The sequence below is a fragment of the Sinohyriopsis cumingii genome, chromosome 7 (assembly GCF_028554795.1).
Source record: "Sinohyriopsis cumingii isolate HCF-2022 chromosome 7, ASM2855479v2, whole genome shotgun sequence".
In the NCBI taxonomy this organism is placed as follows: domain Eukaryota; kingdom Metazoa; phylum Mollusca; class Bivalvia; order Unionida; family Unionidae; genus Sinohyriopsis; species Sinohyriopsis cumingii.
Genome location: NC_142967.1, coordinates 82893565 through 82910212, shown reverse-complemented (window position 1 = coordinate 82910212; position 16648 = coordinate 82893565). Strand labels below are relative to the sequence as shown.

At 36.6% G+C, this 16648-nt stretch overlaps 1 protein-coding gene across 2 annotated transcripts in view; it reads left to right on the top strand.

Moving 5' to 3' along the window:
* The first annotated feature begins 10379 nt into the window (after positions 1 to 10379).
* Positions 10380 to 16648, top strand: part of LOC149795637 (transmembrane protein 128-like) — a 45436-nt gene continuing 39167 nt past the window's right edge. For both annotated transcript variants that reach the window (XR_016422377.1, XM_089965466.1), the window contains exon 1: positions 10380 to 10538. Coding sequence is in view for 1 of the 2 variants with exons in the window: in XM_089965466.1 (XP_089821592.1) it covers positions 10436 to 10538 (103 nt within the window). In the remaining variant the exon portion in view is untranslated. The remainder of the gene's footprint in view (positions 10539 to 16648) is intronic.

The following is a 16648-nucleotide window of genomic DNA, read 5'->3' as shown; positions in this document are numbered from 1 at the left end:
TGAATGAAAACTCAAGAAAATTTCACGCCAGTAATTTTATGTCATTTATTTATTCTTTGAAAGTATGATGAAGGTATTTGTGCAATATTTCTAGTCTGATAAATCACACTCATCCCCACCCGACACACATCGTGATGTTTCTTTACACGCTATAAAATGTGAATACAATTAGTCACAATATGAACAACTGGGGGTGGGGGGATCGACCAAAAGGGCGCCGGAAGAGTCTTCACTAACAACAGATTTTCCCCTAACTTGATCATTTTGTATGTATCTCTCAATGTCATCCTCGGCGTCTTTTATTTTACATCATCAGACGCATTTGTTATGTCTAAGTATCTTTTCAGTGCACGATACTTTCTTCCACCACAAACACACATAACTGTGTCTTTCACTTAAAGCTAACTCCGCAACTTAGATATGGTTTTGGACCCGCACTTTCACGTCGAACGCTCTGTAAAATAAGTGCACAATAATCATTGCGACAATTTGTTTCACATTGGATAGCTGACCTCATCATTAGCCACTTATAACTATTATAGTTCTGATCTAACATTATACTCTCAGCATAAGTCTAATTAGATGAAAATTCAATTAGACATAATGTATAAGATATATTAAAGAAAAGTAATTGTATAGCATGGGTCGATGGGACGAAGCTAGATTACTGCAGCAAAAATATCAAGATCTCACCAGTAACAAAATCACATTACCAAAATCAAAAACGTATTTGAATCTCATCAAACATTACATTAGATCACTAGAAGTAACACAAGATGAGCTTAAAAGGTTATACACAGCTGAGCCAGAGCACATCACCAAATGATATTCTGACAGATTACCGGGTAATAGAAAATAAATACCATATGAGTTACAACTGTATTATTTTATCAAACAAGCAAAGAATAAATTTATCAACGATAGTACGTCTCATGTTTTTTCAACATTTAAGATTGATGGCGATGGAATATTGATTGATTCGACAATGGATGACAAACGAGCATCTGCTATCCTCAATAATCTTGTTGATGACAGCAAATACATATTTAGAATAAAATTTATTGTTGAACATGTTAATGAACGTGGTGCAACTTGAATTATTTGTGATAAACAAGACACTGTTAAGGAATCACGGCGACATAATGTCGTAATAGATTAAAAAATTATAAAGCAGGTTTTTCTCACCGGAATTGACAAAAAATGTTACAATAACGCATATCCAGTTTCCACAGTTGTTTATGCGCTTTATCGTTTGAATGAACCAGACATAGCTGTTCTTGCTCCGATGAGGACAGGCTTGCTAAATTGCATGGCTCAATGTATCATTGAGCATTTTGTAAACTCGTTATTTTGAACGATTTGGGCACCCACCACACGAAATGACACGAGTTGCAATAAATGGGCCACTACCAAATATCGATCTTTCTGCATTTGCCGAGATTGAATCTTTTACGTTTTCAGCGAGTATTCATCCTGTGATACCAATTTGGTTTGGTAGACACTTTAATAAACCGGATACCAGTGTCAATCTCAACGACTGCTGCGCAAAAAATCAGAGTGGTTGGGTTCCAATAGTGTTATTACGATACATGCTCGATACTAAGATTCTCATATCTTTGACTGTAATCTCTGCGATAATAGAATACCAATCACAAAAATCTGTCTGGTTACCACAAGAAGATAAAGATATCTGCAGAAAAATTATCAGGGTTCATCATCTGATAATGCACGTCGTTGCACAAGATTATGCCTGGATCCAGCCGAATTAGATTTTTTTGTTGTCAAGAACACAGCAGCGCGAGGTGTGTTAGTGTCACGGATAAATGCAATCATGCAAGATGGAAAAAAAACGTCGGTATAATAGTTTTCTACTACGAGGGCAATTCCTCTCAGTTTACTCATTTGAGATCATCTATGTTGGCATATTCAATAATAAACCTATTATCGATGATCAACAGATTTCACACTGTTGGAGTTGCCACAGATTCTTTTTATATTAGTCGTTGTAAAATGTATCTTGTGAAACCATTTATCGACGAAGACATAAGCGGTGTCAACTGGGGTTCATGGTGAATAAAACGTGAGCAAATACGTAAATATTCAGAATCGGCTGACGTTAAAACACCAGATGTTTATTATCGCAAGGATAATTTATCCGAACCATCATCATCACCGTCAGCAAACCATCCAATCTTGAGATATAGTACGGTCTATCTGAATGATCCAAGTGGTTCTGGTAAATAAAATATAAAAAATAAAAAAAAATATACGTGCGATAGAATTATTTAAAAACTCTGGCATGGTTGTGTTGACGCCAACACACCGGCTTGCCAGAGAGATGAGACAACGTGGTGTCACCGCATGCACGTATCATAGTTTCTTTAGATGGCGTTTTTGGCGTCGGAAACGCAAGTCGTTCCAAGACTAAACCCATCGCGCTGAACGCTGCGATATGCAATAACAATCCATTCGTCTTAGGGATTAACAATATCAGATACCAATATCCGGACTGTCGATGATCGCATCGAATGGTCAAATTTAGTTTATCTGACTGTGTCTAGAGTAACAAAACATCTCAGTTACACGGGGTTGACTACATGCTGGAGCTGCCAACAGCGTCACAAACAACAACAGCGTCACCAGGAATTATCAACGCAGTGATGAAAAAACTGACAAATTATGCACGAGATGACAAAAAAATTACGCCAATTTGATCATAATGTTGAATTTATCATGACGGTGAAACAACGACAAAATCATCACTGCGCCTTCTGTAACACAATAATGTTGTGGCAGTATTTTCCTAATGACGTACGACAATTTACCATGGTCGGAATCGATAGTAGTCTCGGTTACACTCCGCGAAAATGTCTCTCTGACGTGTCTTGAATGTAACAGACGTAGATGAGCTTCTTTCCTCAACGAGTGTGGCTGTTTTTAGCGTTTGTTGTTAGCGCGTGTGGGGAGTCTCCGCTAGCGTCTGCAACGTCGTATCCAATCTGGTGGTAACTGGGCGTTCTTATGAATCACCTGTAATTGTTAACGTAAACTTTAACGTTATGGGACAATTGAATATAGTCTGTATATTGGTGGCTGCGTTGTATATCTTACCACGCTGGAAATTTTATGTGTTGGTACACTCCATATCGGATTAGTTACCCTTGCTGCACCACCCTCAAGTTCACCAGGTTCATATAAATTTCTGACTGTTTCTTTACCGCCCAACACCGGTTGTTGTAGCTGGTTTTGGTGTTTTTTGTCGTGGTATATGTTTTTTTTCCAACTGCATTGGTAGATTTTATATTAATTCCGCTCGTGACCTCGTTGTTTAACGCGGCCACCAGATGAGGTAGTCTCGCAGCCCATTCACGTGACCTGTCCCGAACGTGCAGTAATTCTTGGGCATATTGACGTCCAAAAAGTCGCTGTGCAAGTGTTTGATTAAATCGCTCAATGATTGCTTGATCGCGATGTATCGCGGTTTGTCTATGTCTGATCTTAACGTGTTATTGCTGCATTAGCGTTGCTACTGCACCGAAAACGTCTTTGCTAGGATCAACCTGTAGAAATTGTGGCCAGCTCAACGGTCCTCACGCATAAATTCGTTTAAACGCTTCTGCGACTTCAGTTGCTGTTTTAGACGATAACGGTTCATCCTCTTTGTATCTAGCTGCATCATCTACGACAGTCATCGCGTATTTGTATGAGCGCCGTTTGTGTACGTCTGTGGTAAAAACAAGATATCTGCCTGATGAGCTTCGTTGGGTGTGCTGACATCAAACCGTCCATGCTGAATTGTTTTGGGACGTGAAAGATAAATTTGCCATATGGCCTGTCGTGACAACCAATCTACGGCTACGGCTCTTGTGCCACTTGTTGAATCGGCGAGTTTTTTAATTGCTGCTGTACCTATCCAGTATCGAATTAGACTATAACAAACCGACTCCATTATCTAATTGTTTTTATTTAATTGCCATCTCCCAATACTATTTTACCTTTCATTGCCGATCTTATCAACCAATTCGCCAATGATTCTCATATGTTTTTATTTTTTATCGAATTCAGCGTGTAAATCAGTTTGGCATATGTCGTTGTTGTAGATCTAGATTTTTATACGCGACATCATGAACATGGCACACTTGATCAATCACATTTACCGGAAATTCACCTGGTTTTAGTTGATTTTTTACCCGTCAAGTCTAATATCAAGGCGAGTTCCAGAACCACAATACTTATACCCTGGAAGATGTTTTTCCCCAGGATACTTAGCCCAAGGCGTTCCAGGCATTTTCCCAAGTGCCTTAGCAATATTGCCACCGTTTTATGCAATATAAATACTCACAAACTTATTATTTTGTGTGCCGCATTTTACACATTTACCTGTAAGTGCCGGTGTGATATTTTTCAACGTGGTTAATCCAGAAATATTGTACTAATGCCTGTCTCGCATCGAACACAATATAAACTCATGATTATAAATAATATTATATCTGTACAATATGAACATGATTGACGTTTCAGCGACACGTGAGCAAGCACCGGTCAAGCATCATCAAGTGTTACCAAATTCCATTGGAGCTGTTGTAATTGGTCCATCCAGATCGGGTAAAACCCAGTTGTTTCTCAACCTGATAATGAGGTGGCTCAGATGGGACGAACTTTTTTTAGTAGCGCCGTCCGTGGATGACCAACAATGATATAAGTTTCTTAAGGAATTTAATGAATCTGCTGAGGCCGAGGACGTTGTTATAGAATTTATCAAAGACATCGATGAAGCGCCGTCCGTTGATGATCTCAACGGGGATATCAACATTCTAGTGGTATATGATAATGTCATGCTTGACAAACAAGCGAATCCAGCCAGAATATTTTCACGGGGCAGACATCAAAACACAGATGTCATTTACGTTACTCAGCGGTATATTCAGATTCCCAAAATGATCACAGATAACTGTAATTTTCTGGTTATTTATTACGGAATCGTTACACATATGCTTCGAAATATTCATGCGACATGGTGTCCCGGCGATATGATCATAGGTAAGTTTAAAGACTTCTTCGCACATGCTCAGAAAATGCCGCATGGATTCAACGTGATAAGTTTACACGATCCAACAACACGTTATAGAATTGGTCTCGATAAAATCTTTTATTAAAGAAATACATTTGTTGTATAATGAACCAGGAAAATATGAACGAGATTATCTCAATGATTGAACAATTGCAGCAAGATGGTCTCGCGATTCAACTCGATGTTGAAAAAATCAAAGATCATTTTGTGATGACACAGTAGCGACGTGAAGAGGGCATATATACACTAGAGGCAGAGTATAGATTTATCAAATTACTCCAGCGCGAAACAGAATTGTCATTGGCAGATTTACACGAACAACGTGATATAGCTAAATTTGTTAAATTGGCAAGCGCCATTGAGAAAATACGATCCGATTTGTTTCGACATTATAAAACTCGAGCGGCTGTAAGTTAACGTGTGAGACAACTAAAGCGACTTGTGTTGCAATCTATTTAGGTTGCCTCAGAATGAGAAAAATAGCCACAACAACAACAACAACAACAAAAATTAATGACAAAAAAGTTATTTTTTTCTCTGCCTGAGAGAGGCCTCATGGTCTGTCACGCACATACAAACTAATGATCAATTCTTCACTACGTGTGTAGTATAAATTACCGTCTTTGTCGGTTAGACGAAGATGTATTCGTGACAGCGATGGATTATGACGTCGTAAATAAACAGGATTAACGGACACCGACACAGTGAAATGACCCGGCGGGACATCCGGAGAAAAACTGTAAAGAACATATCCCTGCTGGGCCTGCCCTAATGCTTGCCCAGACGAGGTATAGCTACCGTCGACTCTATCACAGACTAGATTTACAGAAATCGTCTACGTGATATTGGCAATGCCAGGCGACACATGACGATTACAACCTGTTGGATCGTTGTTATGTCGGAGAATGTCTGGAGGGCCTCGTAATTTTTCCCAAGCGACATAGATCGTTGGAAAATATTCGTCAATTATATCATTGAAATTCTTCTCCATTTCAGCATTATCCAACAACCCGGGTATTCTGAACGTACTCAATTGGTCTTCGGTGATCTTAAAATAATCAAGAAATAACTTGTTATAATCGAGATCACTAAGGACTGTCCTGACAAACTTACTTGTTAAACTCTAGTCACTCACCATAGTCAGATGTTTTATTGTGTTAATGACCTTGTTTTTAAGGTCATTATTCGGATATTTAATCACATACTGCTTAAGTAGCGTTCGTAGACTGCACTGTGTATTTTCATTTTTCTGCGTAATCATATTGGCAATTTTTTCTATTTGAGAAACTGGTATTCCATTATTCCGACTTGACCATCCAGGGAAGAGTCTATCGTACTCTGTTTCTCTCATATAACCAAATTCTCTCAGCGAATAATCAGATCACGCTGGTTGTGGTAATCCCGTATAAATCGGTGCTGATGGCGGCCATCCCAGCACCATTCTGATCGACGACTTGTATATGTCAGTGGCGTAGTCCGGCGTCGATATTTCAATGGCGGAGCTCAGCGTTTGCTTATGTACCTTGATAGCGATTTTTGATTCTTTTCCTGTTACTGATTTGATTCTACGCTGAAGTTCATCAAAGATTTTTTTTTTCATTTGATATGATTCTGTTGGGGCGCTGACAACTTCCCAGATTGGGACAGGTTCGGCAGTTCTTTCAGTGGTGGTTTTGTATGAGAATACCAGCGAATTACTAGCGTCTAATCCACCAAATGATTTTTCTCTGATATTAGGCCAACTTTAATAAAGATTTTATCGGATTTGGAAAACCAATATCGACATCTGGCCGTGTTGATGTTGCTGATATCATTGTGGTAGTCGGCGGTGTTGTGTTCGCGATAATCTGCTACATTCGCATCGTTATTTCTGCGGTCGTTATTATCCATACGGAGGATTCTTAATGTGGCGTTAGTCTTTTTGCGTTCTTGTGATATCGATAACAAATATCCCTAATTGCGGAAAAATTCATTGAATGACATTACACATCGTTAACCCCGCTGACAGTATCGATGATATATTTATGCACGCATATGTCGCAGGGTAAGTCATTTATGTGTGCTCGTGCAATTCAGTGCAGGTACATGTATATTTTTTTTCGCGATAATATTTAATATAACAGCAACACCGACAAGAACAACGAGCGAGGAAACCACGTATACAGTATTGTCGATGACGATGATTCGTCTGCGATATTTGTTTCTTTTGTCATGTGCTCGTCGAACCGTAGCTGCACGATATTTATGGACAACCTTCTGAATTTCTATTATTTCGTTTCATATCTAGGAATTCACGAGAGGGTATGTCAATGTGACTCCCCTTTATGGTAAAAATAGATCGTAGAGGCACGAGCACAAAAATAGCCAGATATAAATATTGACAGAAATAAATGAACGATAAAGCCAGAAATGCATATGGAAAATCCAAAAGCAAAAATAGACCTCATTGAAGGGTGCCCCATGAAGGGACCCCATAGAGACAGAAATTAGAAAAGTGAGAAAACATCATTGAAGGTACCCAATGAATGAATATAAACTAGTACAAACAAAAATAGACGGCAATGAATTGGCAACTAAACTGGCACAGACAAAAAGCTCGGCTTCTAAAGTCTATATTTTGCTTTTTTTGCTGCTTAAAAGAATATAATAATTAACTGTATAAAATGATCGGTTATTGAAATAGAGCTTTATTTTCACCCCCTTGCTATGTTATTCATATCGTGAATAATTGTATTAACATTTTATAGCACATAAAAAAACATTTTGATGAGTCACATATTGTTTATGTTACTGTTCGTTGGTCATTCCAATGGTTCCATGTATAGATATTGCAACACTTGTCAAATGGGAAGAAACCCCAATCAGAAGATACCCAATGACCATCTACAACTAATTCCTGTAACTGATGAACCATTTACCAGAATAATGGTTTACTGTGTCGGTCTCTTTCCTATGACCAAGTCAGGCAACCAATCCTTGTTGACCATAATGTATGCCTCCACAAGATTTCCCGAGGCAATTTCTTTTAGAAATATTAAAAATAAAACCATAATATAGCTTTGATAAATATTTTTTTATACACTTGTTCACCTTTCCAGATCTACCTGGTCTGATCAAGGTCAAATTTTATTTCTGGACTTTTCCAGCAAAGTGTGCATGAATTAGGCATCCCATAGTAAAAATCTTCTTCCTATCACCCTGAAAGTCAATAAGGTTTGGGAAGATTTCATCAAACTTTAAAGACTATGATTCTATCATATTGTTTTTATACAGGAAAGGATAGGGATGAGGGTGTTCATTTACTTTTATTTGCTGTTAGGGAATCATTTAAAGAATAATAGAGTTTAAGTCCCTTTAATCTAGTTTTGGACATACGGTCCGTGGACCGTTCAAGTTATTAAAAGAGAAACTTCTTTCCAATAAAAATTCACAGATTAGTCTTCTTTATTATGATTTTGACTTCCAATATAAGTTGTCAAAAAACCAAGAAATGCGTTATATATTACTTCCTCAAAAATAGATAAAATTAGGTATGACGGAAATACACAGGAAAGAGGTTTTCACCATGGTGATAGAGTTCTGGATCTCTTGCCCATGCCTCAAAATCCTCACCGGTCTATATTGTTTGATCCTTATACACAATTGAAAAGAAAATAAAGGACTTACATTAAATCAATAACACTCATAGGAGCCGGAAATTATAACAACTTTGTCATATAAATATGTAGAGGAGTATTGTGGTAGAGATAGCTCATTTAAGCATTCAATCAATTTAGTCGTACCTGTCTCACACAGTGATGATGTAAAAGATGGAATGCAGCGTGACTGCAACGACTTTGTTTAACCAATCATTGTAATTCAGAAATATTAAATATATCAGAACCAGAAAAGTTCACATCTACAACCACAAGAAAAGAGTGAACTAAAACAGCTGCATATGAGAACTTGTTTAATGGTGTTCCAGCACGAACAAATAAAATCTATCATAATGTTGAGATTCTACGACTGTGAAGCAGCATCCTTACATGATAAATCCTCTCATGCAGAAATGTTTGATAAAAGAAATTTTTTATTTGCTGGGGAACGATTTGTTAGATTTCACCGTGTATTCTTGTTCCTAAACCATATATTACATTCCGCATGTGTACTGACTATATAAAATTCAACAGTGCCACGAAAACGGATTAGTATTAAATGGCTTCATTTTCAAAATGAGAAATGCAAAATATGTCACCAAGTTGAACCTGTTGAAAAAATTATGGCAAATTCCACTAACAGAAAAGCAAACGAAGGCTCTGCATTTGGAATTTGGAACTTCAAATAGGTTTTATGAAAATAAAATGATACCCTTTTGGTATAACTAATTCTCCGTAAACATTCCAGCATTTGATGAACATAATACATCTGTCCAGAAAAGTGTGATGTGGACATGGATGACATGATCATCAACAATGATACCTGGAAAGATCAGTTGGAAATCATTCGGAAATTCTGTGATTGACTCAATGATGCAAGTCTGACAGTTTAGGTAAAAGTGAGTTTTGTCGTGCTCGTGACACATATTTAGGGACAAGATCGAGGTAAAATTGTAATAGTTATGGTCAACTCTATCTCTAAATTCCTAGTTCCTATTATTGAAAAGCTACTGAATTATTTTTGGGGGTATGGCTGGATATTATCGGTAAATTGTGCTCAAATTCTTGAGATGAATCCATTGTTTAAATTATTAATTGGAATTACAAGGTGCTCGTTGACTTTTAAAACAAAAAACTACAACACTACTTTGGGATTATAGAGGACTCATTCAAAGAATACTGGTTTGTATTTTTTGTAGTACATCAAAACATTCAAGACTATTGGTACATCAGCAACTGAAGATTACTGGTATATCAACACATGCTTGACTTTGGTATATAAGCACACCCAATGCTATTGGAATTCAATCGGAACTTTCTATACCTTTCGACTTGTGATATGATTTTTAGGATTATTTGGGATTTAATTCACGATCTGCGATTTTTAAAAATACTATTTGTTGCTTTCTCGTCTTTTTCTTACATAGTTTAAGACCATTGAGTAGGAACAATATGTTCCTGCTTTGTTTCACATTTCCTTTTAATTTCCCTTCAGTGCACATTTTCTTCCCTGACTGCAGATACAAGTAAAGATTTGTCGCTTATCATGTTTCGTCACACCGATGTTCAGAACTTCTAGTTGTGTTTAATAATAATAATAATAATAATATTATTATTATTATTATTATTATTATTATTATTATTATTATTATTATTTCCTGACTCTTGCGAATGACCTTTCAAATCTCTGTATCGAACCTCGCTTCCAACTTACTTTTACTTTACAAAAATGGCATCTGCTTGTACTGGGAGTGTTGACTCTTCTAACAATAACTTGCATAGGAGAGTCCAGCGGCACATTGCTGGTACATACTTGAAACAGATAGATCCCGGTAATAGTTTGTTCCTAATGTTTCTTCATAGTTGTTTTAAAATAGATTGTAATCTCTCAACAATTTTTATTTAACGTGTGACACCTATTTTCGTGAGAGATGACACTTAATACCATTTTCATTAAAGCTTGATCAAATGATTATCTAATTCGTCTGTTATCTACACCATAACAGCGACAGTTTGAAAGCGCATCTGTATGTAAGTTTATCTGTCCGTTTCTCTCCATTGTTTCGAAATCAGTGAAACCGTCATTGCAAATTACATATAAATTACGGGAAGCTATTTGTACGGCTGGTGCAAATCATAATCTGAGCTGCGAAATATACTTATTTTTATAAGTGATTACCTTTGATCCTAGATGTGCAAGTCATTCTTGCAAAAACTTGTACAGTGTTCTACTCCTTCACCTCCTGTATAAAAAAACGTTTTGAGTGAATCTTACGGTAAGATGTAGTCCTACATGTAAGACATAGCGCATGTTGATTATTTTGTTTAGGTGCTATGTCTTACTATCCAAGTAACGGTCATGTATAGCGTGTTTTGATGTCGTTGACATCGGAATGAGTAATCAAAGTTTCAGGAACATCTCACACACTTGGCAGCTTATACCGACACTTTTCCACTAATTTATGTGTAATTAATATACTTACTGTGCTGTCTTTATTCTGGTGGAATGAAATTATGACACTAGTAAATGGACGCATTTTTACGTTCCATTGACATACATTTGAATTTGTTGCAATGCGACGGTAGTCGAGGTATGTCGAAGTAAGCTTAAGTAGGTTCATCTTGGGGATCAGTTTCTTGAATGAAACAAAATGTTGCTTACAGTTCCAATAGGCATAATATATTTTTTATTCATTTCGTTAAAGAATAATATTTCAACTTAACCCGATTTCGGCATTCTCTGCTTTCATCGCTTTCCAGCCAACTGAAATGTAGGCCAACGAAACTTGAAAATAGGTCCATTTCTTTTGTGAGAATTTGAATTTATTAGAGAAAAGGCATCAGAGTAAGTAAATTCTGACTAAAACATTATAACTTTACTTTGTAGAAAAGCGTCTTTATTTTAGTTGTCAGTTGTGTGAAATATTCCTGACAATTTTACTTTCGTAACTATGTTAGTCGACATCTAAACACTCTACACAGTGCCAAAAGTTAGGCTGTAAGACCTGATGCCCAAAACATAAATATCAGCATCAGGTCTTACATGTAGGACTACCCCTGATACTGCCTAAATAACGGTGCAGTGAATCATGTTCCGAGGTCGACTGACATTGGAACGAGAAGTAAAATTTACACAAATATCCTTACATGCTTGGCAAACCATATAGATGCTTTTTTACAAATTAAAGTCATATTACTTTAGATGGACTTTACTTGCTCTGATGTCTTTTTTTCTAATAAATTCAAATTCTCACACAGGCAAATGCCATATTTTAAAGTTCCATTAACCTAGTCCTTGAATGTAAGATGTACCACATGTTATTTATGTTTTAGTGCTACGTCTTACTGCCCATATAACAGCCTTGCGAAGCATGTTCAGATCTTGGTTGACATTGGAACAAGTAGTCAGAGTTTTAGGAATATCCCAAGCTTGGCAGCCCATATCGACACTCTTCCACAAATGTATGTGCAAATAATGTACTTACTATGCTGTCTTTATCCTGGTGGAATCAAAATTTGACAATAGCAAATGGATGCATTTTCATGTTCGGTTGACATACATTTGAATTTGTTGAAACACAGTGATAGTCGAGGTATGCCAAAGTATGTTCATGTGGGGATATGTTTCTTGAATTAAATAAAATTTGCTTACTGTTCCAATAGGAACTAAAGACTTATTTTTATTCATTTCGTTAAAGATTAATACTTCAACTGAACCTGATTTTGGTATTCCCAGCTTCCATCGTTTTCCAGCCAACTGAAATGTAGGCCAATGAAACTTAAAAATAGGCTATTGGCTTGTTAGAGAATTTGAATATATTAGGAAAAGGACATCAGAGTAAATAAAGTCTGACTAATACATTATAAGTTTAATTTGTAGAAAATTGTTGATATTGTCTGCCAAGTGTGTGAGATATTCATGAAAATTTTACTTTCATTACGATGTCAGTCAACATCAAAACATGCTACAAAGCACCATTGTTTAGGTAGTAAGACCTTATGCCCAAAGCATAAATATAAAGGCCAAGGTCTTTCATTGTCAGACTACCATTAATGTAAATTTCAATGTGCTGGAATGCAATGGAAGCAAGGAATGCCAAATTGGATTAGGTTGAAATATGTTTCTTTAACAAAATGAATAAAAATATTCTAATAAATAATAAAGTTTTTAGATAGTTTCATTTTATTTAAGATACTTATCATCTGCTTCACTAAATCTCATGGGTTAAAAACTCCAGTATTGTCACCCATTGAACTTTTTGCATTTTTCACTCAGAACACATTTTCTTCATAGTTTCTTCAAACAAGTTGGCTACTTAAAGTGTGGTTTAAAGTAGGACTTCCTTAGGTCTGCTGTTTAACATTTATGTTATTTAATGTTTTGTGTATATTCACATGGTAAATCTGAGTAACATAATTCTTTCTTAAGTCAGACAATTGATTATTGGGTCCTCTCCTTTATAATTAATATGTATGGTGTCCTGGATGACTAAGTGGTCTAAATTGCTCGCCATTTCTGATTATTGCCATCTCACTGTTCTCCGCATGGGTTTGAGTCTTGGGCTCAGCCAGTGTGGGTATGTGAGAAAGTTTGTCACTAGCTTCTGTGGGTCCGTGGTTCTTACTGGGGTTCTGTGTTCTTGCTCCACCATTTATTCTGACCATCATGTATAGCTCATCAGGTGTTGAGGCATAGTGATGATAAATAATATGTACACAAAATACCACCATAAATTCTGTAACAAAAATATCAATACTGAATGCATTTAGTTAAGTGAAGTAAATAAAATGAAAGGAGGGAGATTATTTTTTCTGTGTTAATTATGTATTGAATCTCTGTTTATGCTATTAGTATGTCATGTAGGAATTTTTAATCATTGTTAGAAGTCAGTCTAAAAAAACTAAAATTTCACTTTGACTTTATAAACCTTAAAAAATGAAAAAAAAAAACTGAAGAAACCTAAATAAATAATCCCCAACAATTTGACAAAATATTGTTATAGGCTCTACCTTGACCCCATAAAAATACTAATTTTACAGGTTTTTTTGTTAGGCTAGCCTGATGGTTGACAATTCCTTGGTTGATTTTTGTTTTTTAATTATTTATTAGTTTTAACTATCTTTATTTTCATTTTATTTTGAAAGAAACTCAAAGCATACTTTATCAGATTTTTAATAAATGTCATGCTGACCATGGAAATAATCTTGTAGCTGCATTGTATCTTGAAGCTCAATTTTCTTTTTAAAACCTTGAACAAAATGTAAACCTGCCATCAAATTTCAAAGCTTAATTTCATTTCTAACCCAGTTTCTGTATTTTTCACTAAAACTAAACATTCTACTTTAATTAAAATAAATACAGTGTACATTCACATTATTTACCTTGTTTAAAGCAAGAAAAATGTTAATGTAGTTGGTATTGACAGTTTATGTTAGTAATATAAATCGGTCTGTGTAGTTCTCTATGATGGTAATAAGTAGCCTTTATTGCAAAATATGCAAATTACTAAGAAGAGCTCTCTTTAAGTCTTAAACATTGGGAGCCGATGATCCTTGGTCTTTAGAAATGAGGGGTCCTGATAGAAAAGTCCATGTGAGAAAAGAACAAGAATATTAAGGGGCATAAAATTATGACATTTAAGTAAAATCAATGAAACTGAGGGATCCACACAATGCATGGTCTTAGAACACTGTAGGTCCAGGGGCACCGGAGCTGTTTTGAGATTGGGATGGCGATGGACACCCGTGTGTGGAAGGGGGTTTCCCACTCCTGGTGGTGGGGGTCCTCCCCCATTTTTTTTAATTAACACCAAAAATTATGATTTAAAGATGAATTTAAACAATACATTTACATTAGCACAGTATCACTTCACTTTTGATTCAAAACTTCTTTAGTTTTCGCAATATCATTTACAATAGCATGTTTGTCCATACTGTCCATCTGTGAATGTATATCATTGTTAATGCATTTAGGCATTTCGTATTCATGCATATGTGTAGATGTTTTTATTCTTTGTAATGTGGAAAACCATCTTTCACTTGTGGCATTTATAGATGGCATTACTAAGATAAACTGCAGCACAGTCACAATTTCTGAAAAGAGTTGGCAAGAGGCTAGTTTGATCTATTGTTTCAACAATATTCTGTACAGTGAGTCTATTCACATTCTCAGCTTCACTTTTGATGAGCACTTTGAATAACTGTAGCTGTGCTGCAAGGTTTATCTTGTAAATGTGATCCTTGTAGAAGGCAAAGACACAGAACTTATCTTCCCTGAACTTTGCGCTGTTGAACACATTTCAGAAGCATGTCTTGAAGATGCTGGTAAGACTGATACCCTGGCTGGTCAAATCTGTCTTTCACATAACAGGCGCATCATTCACCTCAAATTATTTCTGCCGGTACAGATCTCTATCCGTTGATGGATGTTTGTTAGGCACATCTCTAGGCTCAAAGTGTTTTAGCATCTTTCGACAGCATGGCAAGATAGGCTTATTGACAACCAAGTTATCAAGTTTCCCAGTAATAATGTCCTAGAACTTATCATAAACATCATCATCTCTCGTAGTTTTCAATGTCGCTATGGTGAACTGTGCAAGTCTCTGACCTTCAGATGCTGATATGTCTTGGTTTGACAGTATTTTAATCAGACTGTCTGTATGATGAAGTATTTCATGGCAGTGTACACACCAGACAGGCAGTCAGAGTTGCTTGTTTGGGTTTGTACACTGAGTATGCAGGCATGTGTGTCAGTGTCCTTTACCATTTCATAGCAAGTTTCCCACAGAGATTGAAGCACACTGCACAAGCTTTCGGCTCTCACCGTCCACTGCATGGGACACAGTGCACTTATTCCTGATGTGTCCGGGCTCATTTAATTTTTCATTAATTCAAACTTAGTATCCCTTCTAGGCAAGCGTTTAATTAATTTTGACATCTCATACATAGTGTCTAATGAGTCCCTCATTATTTTTTAACCCTTCTTCTGTCGCCAATATTGTAGGTTCAGAGCAATGTCATAACAGTGGGCATATACAGACCTTTCCTCCTTCCTTGATGTATTTTTGGCCACTCCTTTCTTAGACCCAGACATGTTGCTTGCCCCATTGTTGCACTGTCTGCGGCAGTTATTCAGTGTTATGCTCATCCTCACTAGCGTGTCTTCGATGATACTGTTAAAGTTTCGGAATTGAAGGAGGGAACCATGCAATGGCCAGTTTCCAGTATTGGCTGTTATGACCTAGGTGACAAAGAGCATATGATATATATGTATAGTTCCTTTTTATTCATAGCAGGTAAATAGTGGATTATAAGCATAGATTTATTTTTATTTTGCCAAATTATTAGGGTAGTGAATGCCACCCTGCCATCCCAGGTCTGACTTCCCAGAGGTTCATGGTTACTTATTAGGGGTTCTGCAGTCTTAGAACATTATGGGTCCAAAATGAGAAATTGTAGGTATAGTGCATATAGCGTACTGGGTTCGCAGTTATGTTATTTTCGTCAAAGGGATATGATTTTGTTTGTCCTCTGATTTCGAAGATCACATATTGGTTTGGTTTCTGTGAACATATTAGTGGTGGATTAGGCCATTTTGTGCTTTGAACTGTTTATGGCACACTTGACAGGAGATGCCACTTGGGTTTGCTTAAGTAATAAAGGATGTAATGCATTTGAGAGATTTTCAATGCTTGTGCTTCTGCAGTGCTTATGTAATTCTCCATTTAGTTTTTGGCTCCAGTATGGATGAGACTGCCAGGTGGGGTCAGTGTTGAAGTGTTTCAAGGATGATTTGAATCAACCTTTGAAGTGTTTCTTCTGGCCACCCTGAGATCAGTTTCTTTCTTCAGCTTGCCCTAGAAGATCTTGTTTGGTAGTCACTCTTCTGACATCCTGGTGACATCTTCTGACCACCCTAAGATCAGTATCTTTCTTCAGCTTG